Source organism: Perca fluviatilis, chromosome 8 (genome assembly GCF_010015445.1).
Source record: "Perca fluviatilis chromosome 8, GENO_Pfluv_1.0, whole genome shotgun sequence".
Classification (NCBI taxonomy): domain Eukaryota; kingdom Metazoa; phylum Chordata; class Actinopteri; order Perciformes; family Percidae; genus Perca; species Perca fluviatilis.
Genome location: NC_053119.1, coordinates 524,347 through 537,838, shown reverse-complemented (window position 1 = coordinate 537,838; position 13,492 = coordinate 524,347). Strand labels below are relative to the sequence as shown.

The 13,492-nt window shown below is 48.0% G+C and overlaps 1 protein-coding gene across 1 annotated transcript in view; it reads right to left on the bottom strand.

The window, feature by feature from the left end:
• The window catches only part of LOC120563707 (zinc finger C3H1 domain-containing protein-like), a 42,375-nt gene that overhangs the window by 24,456 nt on the left and 4,427 nt on the right, over positions 1–13,492 (bottom strand). Inside the window, exons 3-9 of the mRNA XM_039808068.1 lie at positions 13,337–13,492; positions 7,240–7,477; positions 6,056–6,313; positions 5,208–5,258; positions 4,832–4,926; positions 4,266–4,448; positions 493–654 (exon numbers count right to left, since the gene is read on the bottom strand). The exon at positions 13,337–13,492 is cut by the window's right edge and continues 80 nt beyond it. Of these exons, the coding sequence (XP_039664002.1) occupies positions 493–654; positions 4,266–4,448; positions 4,832–4,926; positions 5,208–5,258; positions 6,056–6,313; positions 7,240–7,477; positions 13,337–13,492 (1,143 nt within the window). The remainder of the gene's footprint in view (positions 1–492; positions 655–4,265; positions 4,449–4,831; positions 4,927–5,207; positions 5,259–6,055; positions 6,314–7,239; positions 7,478–13,336) is intronic.

The following is a 13,492-nucleotide window of genomic DNA, read 5'->3' as shown; positions in this document are numbered from 1 at the left end:
GTTATTAACGTCTCGATGTGTTCTGAATCACAGCGAGTACTTCCTGTTGATAAGGATGTGAAATCATTTTTCAGCCGTAACTGAACATTTCAAGATATAAAGTTAGACAGTTGGCCCACCAATTCCTGTTTAAATTATTCCAACCTCTCCCCCATAATATTCATACTATTTGCTAAACTTTTGGTAAAGTTCTTCCCCAGAGATTCCGACGTGCGGGCGCCTGGGTAGCTCGCCAGGTGGAGCGTGCGCCCAAGTCGCGGCCCTGTGCTGCATGTCGTTTGCCTGCCCCCCCCCCCTCTGGTCCTGCTATCAGCAGACCAGCTCAGTCTCTGAAGGTTGAACATTAGTCTGGGGAACATGCTCTGGATTCTGAATGGGCAGAGTTCAGATGACTCTGTACGTGATTGGATAGTCATTCAACCAATCAGAGCAAGAAGATGAAACTATGTACGTTACTGGAAACAAACGCTATGATTGGCTGTGTGTTCTCACCACCAGCGGCGCCCTGGCAGCGTGGTGTCCTCTGCTGAACTTGTTGCTGCGTGACGGAGCGGCAGCGTTCAGACTGACGGCGCTGAGGTTCCCTCTGATTGGCTGCTGGACGGCTGCAGCAGTCGGACAGCTGGGAGACGCAGGGCTGCTGGAGATCTGGTCCTGGAGACAGAACACAGCAGAACTAGTAATCTACTTCCACTCAAAATATTCTACCTCTTCATAGACATTTTACCACGTTTTCTCCCTCTAATATCCAACAACAAAAATTACTCAAATTGCTTTTTTCCTCCAAACATCCAAACTTTTGTCCCAGTTTTTCCCCTTCATAGTCTTAACCCTGTAAACACCCAGCCCCCTGTTACTGTAAACACCCGGCCCTGTTACTGTAAACACCCGGCCCCCCGTTACTGTAAACACCCGCCCCCCGTTACTGTAAACACCCAGCCCTGTTACTGTAAACACCCAGCCCCCCGTTACTGTAAACACCCGGCCCTGTTACTGTAAACACCCGGCCCCTGTTACTGTAAACATCCAGCCCTGTTACTGTAAACACCCGGCCCCGGTACTGTAAACACCCGGCCCCGTTACTGTAAACACCCGGCCCCGTTACTGTAAACACCCGGCCCCGTTACTGTAAACACCCGGCCCCGTTACTGTAAACACCCCCCCCCGTTACGTAAACACCGGCCCCGGTACGTAAACACCGCCCGGTAACCGCCGACTGTAAACACCGCCCCGACTGTAAACACCCGCCCGGTACTGTAAACACCCGCCCCGGTAATTCTAAACACCCGGCCCCGGTATTGTAAACACCGCCCCGTACTGTAAACACCCGCCCCGGTACGTAAACACCGGCCCCGGATCGTAAACATCCGCCCCGGTACTGTAAACATCCGGCCCCGTTACTGTAAACATCCGGCCCCGGTACTGTAAACACCCGCCCCGTACTGTAAACACCCGGCCCCGTTACTGTAAACAACCCGCCCTACTGTAAACACCGCCCGGTACAAACACCGCCCCGGTACTGTAAACACCCGGCCCCGTTACTGTAAACATCCGGCCCCGTTACACCTGTTACTGTAAACATCCGGCCCCGGTACTGTAAACACCCGGCCCGTTACTGTAAACACCCGGCCCCGTTACTGTAAACACCCGGCCCCGTTACTGTAAACACCCGGCCCCGTTACTGTAAACACCCGGCCCCGTTACTGTAAACACCCGGCCCCGTTACTGTAAACACCCGCCCCCTGTTACTGTAAACACCCGGCCCCGGTACTGTAAACACCCCCCCGTACTGTAAACACTCGCCCCGCATTAACACCCAGCCCCCTGTTACTGTAAACACCGCCCCGCACTGTAAACACGCCCGCCAAACACCCGCCCGTTACTGTAAACACCCGCCCCCGTTACTGTAAACACCCGCCCTCACATTGTAAACACCGCCCCCGTTACTGTAAACACCCGCCCCCGTACGAAACACCCCTACTCAACCCCCCGACCAAACACCCGACTGTAAACACCCCCCCCACCCCCGGACAAACCCCCGTACACCGCCCCGGTATGTAAACACCGCCGTACGTAAACACCCCCCGATTGTAAACACGCCCGCATAAACACCCCGTTACTGTAAACACCCCCCACAACACGCCCGACTAAACACCCGTACGTAAACAGCCCTATGTAAACACGCCCCTGCTTAAACACCCGCCCAGACACCCCCCGACTGTAAACACCCCCGTATTGTAAACACCCCAGCAAACACCCGCCCGTTACTGTAAACACCCCCGTTACTGTAAAACCCGCCCCGTTACTGTAAAACAGGAAAACACCCCACGCCCACGTAAACACCCCGTTACTGTAAAACCCACCCTACTGTAACCCCCTTACTGTAAACACGCCCTACTGTAAACACCCCAAACACCCCCTACTGTAACACCTAGTAAGTCGTAAAACCCCGTAAAACCCCAAAACACGCTGTACCCGCCCGTAAAAAGCCCCAAACCCCCCCAACCCCCATCCGCCAACCGCACACCACTCTACCCGCAAAACACCGCCCTTAACCCACTGTACCCCGCCACCCCCCCACACGTAAACATACCCAACCCACGTGCAAACACCAACAATAACAGAAATAACCGCGTAAACACCTTGTAAACACCCCCTTAGTAAACCCCCCCGTGTAAACACCCGCCCCGTTACTGTAAACAGCCGTATGTCACCACAAACTCATTCATACATACTAACACCTACTTAACACATTGTAAACACCGCCTGTTACTGTAAACACCCTCTGTAAACACCCACTTTTAAACACCTTACACCTACACCGTACAAAACCCCCCCCCGTTACTGTAAACACCCAGCCCCGTTACTGTAAACACCCGCCCGTTACTGTAAAACAACCCCCCTATGTAAACAATTACTAAACACCCCGTCAACACCGACAAACACACACTGTAAACACTAACCCACCCCTTACTGTAAACACCCAGCCCCCGTTACTGTAAACACCCGCCCGTTACTGTAAACACCCGCCCGTTACTGTAAACACCCGCCCGTTACTGTAAACACCGCCCGTTACTGTAAACACCCGCCCTTACTGTACAGGTCATCCCCCCGGTACGAAACACCCCCCGTATTGTAAACACGCACACACCCGCCCGTATACACCCCTAAACACCCCCCGTACTGTAAACACCCCTACTGTAAACACCCCCACTAAAACACCGCCCCGGTATTCGTAAACACCGGCCCGTAAAACACCCCCCACACCTGTTACTGTAAACATCCGCCCGTACTGTAAACACCCCCCGTTACTGTAAACACCCGGCCCCGTTACTGTAAACACCCGCCCAACCCCCCCGTACTGTAAAACCCGCCGGTACTGTAAACACCCGCCCTTATTGTAAACACCCCCCTGTTACTGTAAACACCGGCCCTTATGTAAACACCCCCCCGTTACTGTAAACACCCCTGTAAACACCCTTACTTAAATAAACCACCCGTTACGTAAACATATATAAACACCCCTATTGTAAACACCGCCCCTTACTGAAACACCCCCGTTATTGTAAACACCCGGCCCGTCTAAACACCCCGTACTGTAAACACCCGCCCCTTACTGTAAACACCTGGCCCCATTTAAACACCGCCCCATGTAAACACCGCCCTGTTACTGTAAACACCCGCCGTTACTGTAAACACCCCCTTACACCTGTAAACACCCACCTTATAAACACGGCCGTTACTTAAACACCTTGTACACTAAACACGAAACACCACTACCAGACACAACAATTAAACATACGTAAATATAAAACACCTTAACACCTACTTAAACACCCCCTACTTAAACACCCCCGTTACTTAAACACCCCCGTTACTGTAAACACCCGCCCCGTACTGTAACACCCGCCCGTAACTTAAACACCCCGTTACTGTAAACACCCCCCTACTTAAACACCCCTTATGTAAACACCCAAAACACCAAAACCCCCTATAAACACCCCAACCTAAACCCCCCCCGGCCAAACACCCGTATAAACACCCGCCCCGTACTGTAAACACCGCCAGTATTGTAAACACCCCGTGCAACCCTTTGTAAACACCCCCCGCGTACTGTAAACACCCCCGGTACTGTAAACACCCGGCCCTGTTACTGTAAACACCCGGCCCTGTTACTGTAAACACCCGGCCCCGGTACTGTAAACACCCGGCCCCGGTACTGTAAACACCCGGCCCCGGTACTGTAAACACCCGGCCCTCCCTACCTCTGGAGCAGCCACTCTCTTGTTGGCCATGGACATGAGGCAGGTCTCTCGGAGCAGCATCTCCTCCTCCTCTTCCTCGTCAGCGAAGGGCGGTTTGGGCGGAGGCTCCGCCTCGTCAGGGGGAGGGGGGAGAGGGGGGGGAGGGGGGTGGAGCAGGGGGGGGAGGAACGGTTGACACAAGTCCTGACGGAGACAGGAAGAGAAGAGACGACGTTACATCTCGGCTTCATTTCATCACTCTGAGACTGGCTTTACTAACCTGACGCATGACACTCTTAAAGGCAACGAAAACGTCAAAATATGTCGCAGAAAAAAAGGCGACAAAAATGCAGAAAAAGGCAAAGTAAAAACGCACCAAAAAGTAAAAAAAAAAGGCGACAAAAAGGGAATGAAAAAGGGCGATGAAAACACAGAAAAAGAGCAAAGAAATAATAGACCATATGACAGTTCATCAACATTGGCCATCAGATTGAAGAGGAAGAAGAGAGGGATGAAGAGGAAGAAGAGAGGGATGAAGAGGAAGAAGAGAGGGATGAAGAGGAAGAAGAGAGGGATGAAGAGCGTACCAGTCCTAACGGAGGGCAGTCAGCGCCGTACAGCGCCAGGCGAGGGAACGCTGCCAGGTCGTCTGGAGGCAGAGCGCTGTGACTCGGAGACGACACTGGAACACAACAACACAACGTTAGATACACTCAGGATTACTGTTAACTCTGCTATATGAGACAGACAGGCAGGCAGAGAGACAGACGGGCAGACCGACAGAGAGACAGGCAGAGAGACAGGCAGGCAGAGAGACAGGCAGAGCGCTGTGACTCGGAGACGACACTGGAACACAACAACAACGTTAGATACACTCAGGATTACTGTTATCTCTGCTATATGAGACAGACAGGCAGGCAGAGAGACAGGCAGACAGACAGACAGACACAGATGTGGTCTCACCTGGCGAGCCCGTCTCACTGTCCGTGTCCATGGCGACCTCGTCGTAGTTGTGTCAAGCTTGTGAGCTTTTCTTTTTTGCTAAAACCACATGCACTACACACACACACACACACACACACACACACACACACACACACACACACACACACACACCCAACACACACACACCCAACTACACACACACCCAACTACACACACACACACACACACACACACACACACACACCCAACTACACACTCACACACACACACACAGTCTCTGGACTAAACACACAGGAATCACCCAACATCAGCTTCTACACACCCAACTACACACACACACACACACCCAACTACACACACACAGTCTCTGGACTAAACACACAGGAATCACCCAACATCAGCTTCTACACACCCAACTACACACACCCAACTACACACACACACACACACACACCCAACTACACACACACACACACACACACACCCAACTACACACTCACACACTCTCTGGACTAAACACACAGGAATCACCCAACATCAGCTTCTACACACCCAACTACACACACACACTCTCTGGACTAAACACAGGAATCACCCAACATCAGCTTCTACACACACACACACACACACACACACACACACACACACACACACACACACACACACACACACAAACACACACACACACAAAAAAAAAAAAAAAAAAAAAAAAACTCTCTGGACTAAACACAGGAATCACCCAACATCAGCTTCTCCACACTAAAAGGTCTATCTCTGTAGGGATCCATCCCATAATGTTGTCAGACACTTAGAATAATAATAATGTGAGTGTGTGAGAACTGTTAGTGGTTGCTAAGTGACGGTTTAAGCTGGTTTCCCCGAGGTATTAAAGGAAGATGGTTGGAGTGTCACCTTGCTGCGCGTCCTGGCCTTGCCTCCCACCAGCTTCATGAAGCGGTTGTACTGCTCGTCCTGATTGGACAGGTCTCGGATGCGTCTGATCTCGTCCTCTCGTTTGCGGCGCTCCTCCTCTTCCTGTCGGCGTTTCTCCTCCTGCTCCCTCTGCTGCTGCAGCTTCCACGTCCTCAGCTGCTGCTTCCTGAAGGCCTGCTTGGCTGCCGAGCCTGGCGGGGAACACATTATTACTATTCCTATAACATTAGTAATATTCATCATCATCATCATCATCATCATCATCATCAGGGTCTGAGTTCAGCTGCAGCACCAAGCTGAATGAAAGGAAAATCAACACTAACTCATGTTTTGGACTTCTTTGGCAAGTTTTGTCTTTTAGATTTGAGTTATCTGCTCTAGCCTTTCCAATATTTGAGACCTAATATATGTCTGATTATTATTATATTATTATTATTATTATTATTATTGTTTCCATGCTGGGCAGTGGAGATGCAGTGTGTGTGTTCAAGACTCCGCTGTATAATCTTTGTGATGTTTCTGGTGACTTTTTCTGAGTCTTTTTAAATGCCGTTTATCTTAAAAAGGACTCTTTCCTGAGTAGGTATAAGATAACATACGATGCCCACTTCAAACACTTAGTTTTAAGTATATCGTGTAGATAACGCAAAAAGTCAGTGCACTGAAAGTACCAGGATGTCCCCCTGAAAATGGTCAAAAAGTTCAGTGTGGAACGATGGACCCTACGCGCACTAAATGGGCGCCATCTTGACTACAGAGCGGAAAGGGGCGGGACCAGGGACATCAACCGGCAGCTGATTGGACGAACGGTTCACATGGGTCTGGCTCCTCCCATGTTTCTGAAAACATGTGAGGAGAGCAGTAGGCCGTGCAGTGTCTGAATCTGTCTTCATCTCAGATCAACGAAGGTCTGATTAAAAGATTTTACTCAGATTTGGAGAGGTGGCGAGCTGATTTCCGGTGAGTGTTTTACCATAAGTGGTCCGTTTGGGACGACACTAACCATCGCTAGTGGGACAGGAAGTGGTCAGTGAGCGTTAGCAGCGTACTGACGGAAGGACGCCGAATGAGACACAGCCAGACCTTATCGGTGCAGTAACACCTAACCGAGTCTCACCGGGACTGATCATCTTCTTGGCAGCGCTGCGTCTCTCCGGCGGGGCCTTGGGGCCTGGTTTAGGGCTGGCTTTGGGCCGGTCCCGGTCTGCAGCTCTGGGCCCGGTCTTGCTCCGATCCCGATCCTTGTCCAGAGCTTTGGACCTGGTTCTGCTCCGGTCTGCAGCGGCCGAGGCAGCAGCAGCGGCAGATGCAGACCTGGTGGTGACTCTCTGCCTGCTGGTACAGAGGGGGGGTAAGAATCAGACACCAAGACTACATCCACCAAGACTACATCCACAGACACCAAGACTACATCCACAGACACCAAGACTACATCACAGACACCACAGACACCAAGACTACATCACAGACACCAAGACTACATCCACAGACACCAAGACTACATCCACAGACACCAAGACTACGTCCACAGACACCAAGACTACATCCACCAAGACTACATCCACATCCACCAAGACTACATCCACAGACACCAAGACTACGTCCACAGACACCAAGACTACATCCACCAAGACTACATCCACAGACACCAAGACTACATCCACAGACACCAAGACTACATCACAGACACCACAGACACCAAGACTACATCACAGACACCAAGACTACGTCCACAGACACCAAGACTACATCCACAGACACCAAGACTACATCCACCAAGACTACATCCACAGACACCAAGACTACATCCACCAAGACTACATCCACAGACACCAAGACTACATCCACCAAGACTACATCCACAGACACCAAGACTACATCCACCAAGACTACATCCACATCCACCAAGACTACATCCACAGACACCAAGACTACGTCCACAGACACCAAGACTACATCCACAGACACCAAGACTACATCACAGACACCAAGACTAGATCCACAGACACCAAGACTACGTCCACCAAGACTACATCCACAGACACCAAGACTACATCCACCAAGACTACATCCACAGACACCAAGACTACGTCCACAGACACCAAGACTACATCCACCAAGACTACATCCACCAAGACTACATCCACAGACACCAAGACTACATCCACCAAGACTACATCCACAGACACCAAGACTACATCCACCAAGACTACATCCACAGACACCAAGACTACATCCACCAAGACTACATCCACATCCACCAAGACTACATCCACAGACACCAAGACTACGTCCACAGACACCAAGACTACATCCACAGACACCAAGACTACATCACAGACACCAAGACTACGTCCACAGACACCAAGACTACATCCACCAAGATTACATCCACCAAGACTACATCCACAGACACCAAGACTACATCCACCAAGACTACATCCACAGACACCAAGACTACATCCACATCCACCAAGACTACGTCCACAGACACCAAGACTACGTCCACAGACACCAAGACTACATCCACAGACACCAAGACTACATCACAGACACCAAGACTACATCCACAGACACCAAGACTACGTCCACAGACACCAAGACTACGTCCACAGACACCAAGACTACATCCACCAAGACTACATCCACAGACACCAAGACTACATCACAGACACCAAGACTACATCCACAGACACCAAGACTACGTCCACAGACACCAAGACTACATCACAGACACCAAGACTACGTCCACCAAGACTACATCCACAGACACCAAGACTACGTCCACAGACACCAAGACTACGTCCACCAAAACTACGTCCACAGACACCAAGACTACGTCCACAGACACCAAGACTACATCCACCAAGACTACGTCCACAGACACCAAGACTACATCCACAGACACCAAGACTACGTCCACAGACACCAAGACTACATCCACCAAGACTACATCCACAGACACCAAGACTACATCACAGACACCAAGACTACATCCACAGACACCAAGACTACGTCCACAGACACCAAGACTACATCACAGACACCAAGATTCCGTCCACCAAGACTACATCCACAGACACCAAGACTACGCCCACAGACACCAAGACTATCGTCCACCAAAACTACCACGACAGACACCAAGACTACGTCCACAGACACCAAGACTACATCCACCAAGACTACGTCCACAGACACCAAGACTACATCCACAGACACCAAGACTACATCCACCAAGACTACATCCACCAAGACTACATCCACAGACACCAAGACTACATCCACAGACACCAAGACTACATCCACCAAGACTACGTCCACAGACACCAAGACTACATCCACCAAGACTACGTCCACAGACACCAAGACTACATCCACCAAGACTACATCCACAGACACCAAGACTACATCCACAGACACCAAGACTACATCCACCAAGACTACGTCCACAGACACCAAGACTACATCCACAGACACCAAGACTACATCCACACACAGAATCACAGACACCAAGACTACATCCACACACAGAATCACAGACACCAAGACTACGTCCACAGACACCAAGACTACATCCACAGACACCAAGACTACATCCACAGACACCAAGACTACATCCACACACAGAATCACAGACACCAAGACTACGTCCACAGACACCAAGACTACGTCCACAGACACCAAGACTACATCCACACACAGAATCACAGACACCAAGACTACATCCACACACAGAATCACAGACACCAAGACTACGTCCACACACAGAATCACAGACACCAAGACTACGTCCACACACAGAATCACAGACACCAAGACTACATCCACACACAGAATCACAGACACCAAGACTACGTCCACACACAGAATCACAGACACCAAGACTACGTCCACACACAGAATCACAGACACCAAGACTACGTCCACACACAGAATCACAGACACCAAGACTACGTCCACAGACACCAAGACTACGTCCACACACAGAATCACAGACACCAAGACTACGTCCACACACAGAATCACAGACACCAAGACTACATCCACACACAGAATCACAGACACCAAGACTACGTCCACACAGAATCACAGACACCAAGACTACATCCACACACAGAATCACAGACACCAAGACTACGTCCACACACAGAATCACAGACACCAAGACTACGTCCACACACAGCATCCTCTACTCTGCACACACTAAAGAGTAGGGATGTTCCCCCGAAATGAAAATTCTTGGCCGAAACCGAAAACCGAAAGAGGAAACCAAGACCGAAAACACCCAAAGAAATTAAGCCAATTATTAGTACCGTTGCATTTATGACTATGACGGTGTACTAACTTTACTAAAATCAAGGAATTGCAATTGTATAAATAATATTAAAAGTTTAATTAAAAAAATATCTCGCAGAAATATGGCTACAATCCACAACACAGTCGCGATGAAGTGCAGAGGATCCGACAGGACAGACTCTAAGAGCACTGCTCATGTTTTCACTGCTGGTCCGCTCCCAACCACCCCTGGTTACGCCTGCAGTGGACCTGATCGGCACCCACACACCGCAGGTCCCTCTGCTCATACCATCAGCAACATTCTCGGCCTGCATGGTGCCATGTATTACAAAACCTAAAATGCCCTTTGCCATACTTCAAAAATTAACATTGGGCATCCCTACCAAAAAACACACAGCAGCACAAACCCATAAACCGTCCAAACACCACCAACATCCTCAACACACAAACCAGAAACACAATGAGAGGAAAAGACAACCATCCACACCTTCATCACACCCCATCAACAAAGGAAAAGACACAATTTTTTATTTTTCATATCATTTATAATCATACATATCAATATACAATATTATATATTATATCAAACATATACATATCATTACACCACATATCATACATATATATTATATTTATACAATACATATATACATAATTATATAATACATATACACATACATACACACAAAAATATTACAACATATATATATCATAAATATATACAAACATCACATATATATATTACAAAACAATACATACATATATACCATAATATAATAATATATATATTATATTATTATAAACTATAAAAAATCATAAAAAAAATACATATATAAACTATACATATACAATATATATATAATATAATAAAATAATATTAATATAATATAATATATAAACATATATAAACATAAAAAATATAAAATATATTAAAAATAAGAAAAGTATAAGAGAGAATGAAGATAAAAAAATAATAAAATATATATATATATATATATATATATATATATATATATATATATTGAATGAAATTGATATATTAAGTGAGAGTGTTGTATAAGAGGTATACACGTAACAGTAACATTAACCCTTCCAATTACTGAGCCCAGACATTAAATGAAACCAAACTTTTAATAAAAACTAAATCTAAGCTAAAATAACATAATCTAACACTACCACTATGCTATTGGAGTATCCGGTGCGAGCCTCCAACGTAAAGGGTTTCTTTTCATCATCTGTCCTCCCACTCTTACGACGTGCCAAGAAGTTAGTCCCACACTCCTCCCTCCACTCTTCACCACACAGACAGACAACAGACAAAGAACACACACACACATACACACACACACACACACACACACACACACAGATACATATACACACACACACACACACAGATACATATACACACACACACACAGACAGACACACAGATACATACACACACACACACAGATACATACATACACACACACACACACACACACACACACACACACAATACATATACACACACACACACACAGACAACACACAGATACATACACACACACACACACAAACCACACAGATACATATACACACACACACACACACAGAATACATATACACACACACACACACACAGAACATATACACACACAAAAACACAGACACACATACAGCATACACAACACACACACACAATACACACACAACACACACAGATACATACACACACACACACAATACACACAACACACACACACACAATACAACACACACACACACACACACATATACACACATAATACAAAAAACAACACACAGATACATACACACACACACACAGATACACACACACACACACACACACACATACATATACACACACAATACAACACACAGAACATACACACATAACACACAACAACACACACACACACAAAAAACATTACACACAATACAAAATAACACACACACACAAAAAACACAATAATACACAACAACACACAACACATAACACACACACAAACACACACAACACATCACACACAGAGACTTAGACAGCTGCTTTAAGACCGTGTGGTGTGTCGGGCCTGTGTGTGTGTGCCTTGTGTGTGTGTGTGCTGTGTGTGTGTGGCCCGTGTGTGTGTGTGTTGTGTGTGTGCTCGTGTGTGTCGTGTGTCTCCCTCTTGTGTGTGTGTGTGTCTGTGTGTCCTTGTGTGTGTGGGGTGTGTCCCCCTGTGTGTGTCTGTGTGTGTCTCTGTGTGTGTCTCTGTGCGTCCTGTGTGTGTGTGTGTGTCTGTGTGTGTGGTGTGTGTGTGTCCTGTGTGTGTGTTGTGTCTCTTGTGTGTCTGTGTCTGTCCTCTGTGTGTGTGTCTGTGTGTTTGTGTGTGTGTGTGTGTCTCTGTGTGTGTGTCTCTCTGTGTGTGTGTGTGTGTGTGTGTGTCCTGTGTCTCTCTGTGTGTGTCTCTGTGTCTGTCTCTGTGTGTGTGTCTGTGTGTCTGTGTGTGTGTGTGTGTGTCTTGTGTGTGTGTGTGTCTCTCTCTGTGTGTCTGTGTGTGTGTGTGTGGGTGTGTGTCTCTCTGTGTGTCTCTGTGTGTGTCTCTGTGTGTCTCTCTGTGTGTGTCTCTCTCTGTGTGTGTCTGTGTGTGTGTGTCTCTGTGTGTCTCTGTGTGTGTCTCTGTGTCTGTCTCTGTGTGTGTGTCTGTGTGTCTGTGTGTGTGTGTCTCTCTGTGTGTCTGTGTGTGTGTGTGTGTGTGTGTGTCTCTCTGTGTGTCTCTGTGTGTGTCTCTCTCTCTGTGTGTGTGTCTCTCTGTGTGTGTGTCTGTGTGTCTCTCTGTGTGTGTGTCTCTCTGTGTGTGTCTCTCTGTGTCTCTGTCTGTCTCTGTGTCTCTGTGTGTGTGTGTGTGTGTCTCTGTGTGTGTGTGTGATTATTTAGTGTGCGTTGTGGGGACCGTGTGTCTCACCTTGTCAGGAGAGAGGACCGAGTCCTCGCTGGAGGCCGATGACTCTCTCCGACAGAGACAGCGTTTAGTTCTCTCTTCTCCGTCTGTTTCCTCTCCGCCGCAGCACACGCACGCCGTCTTCTT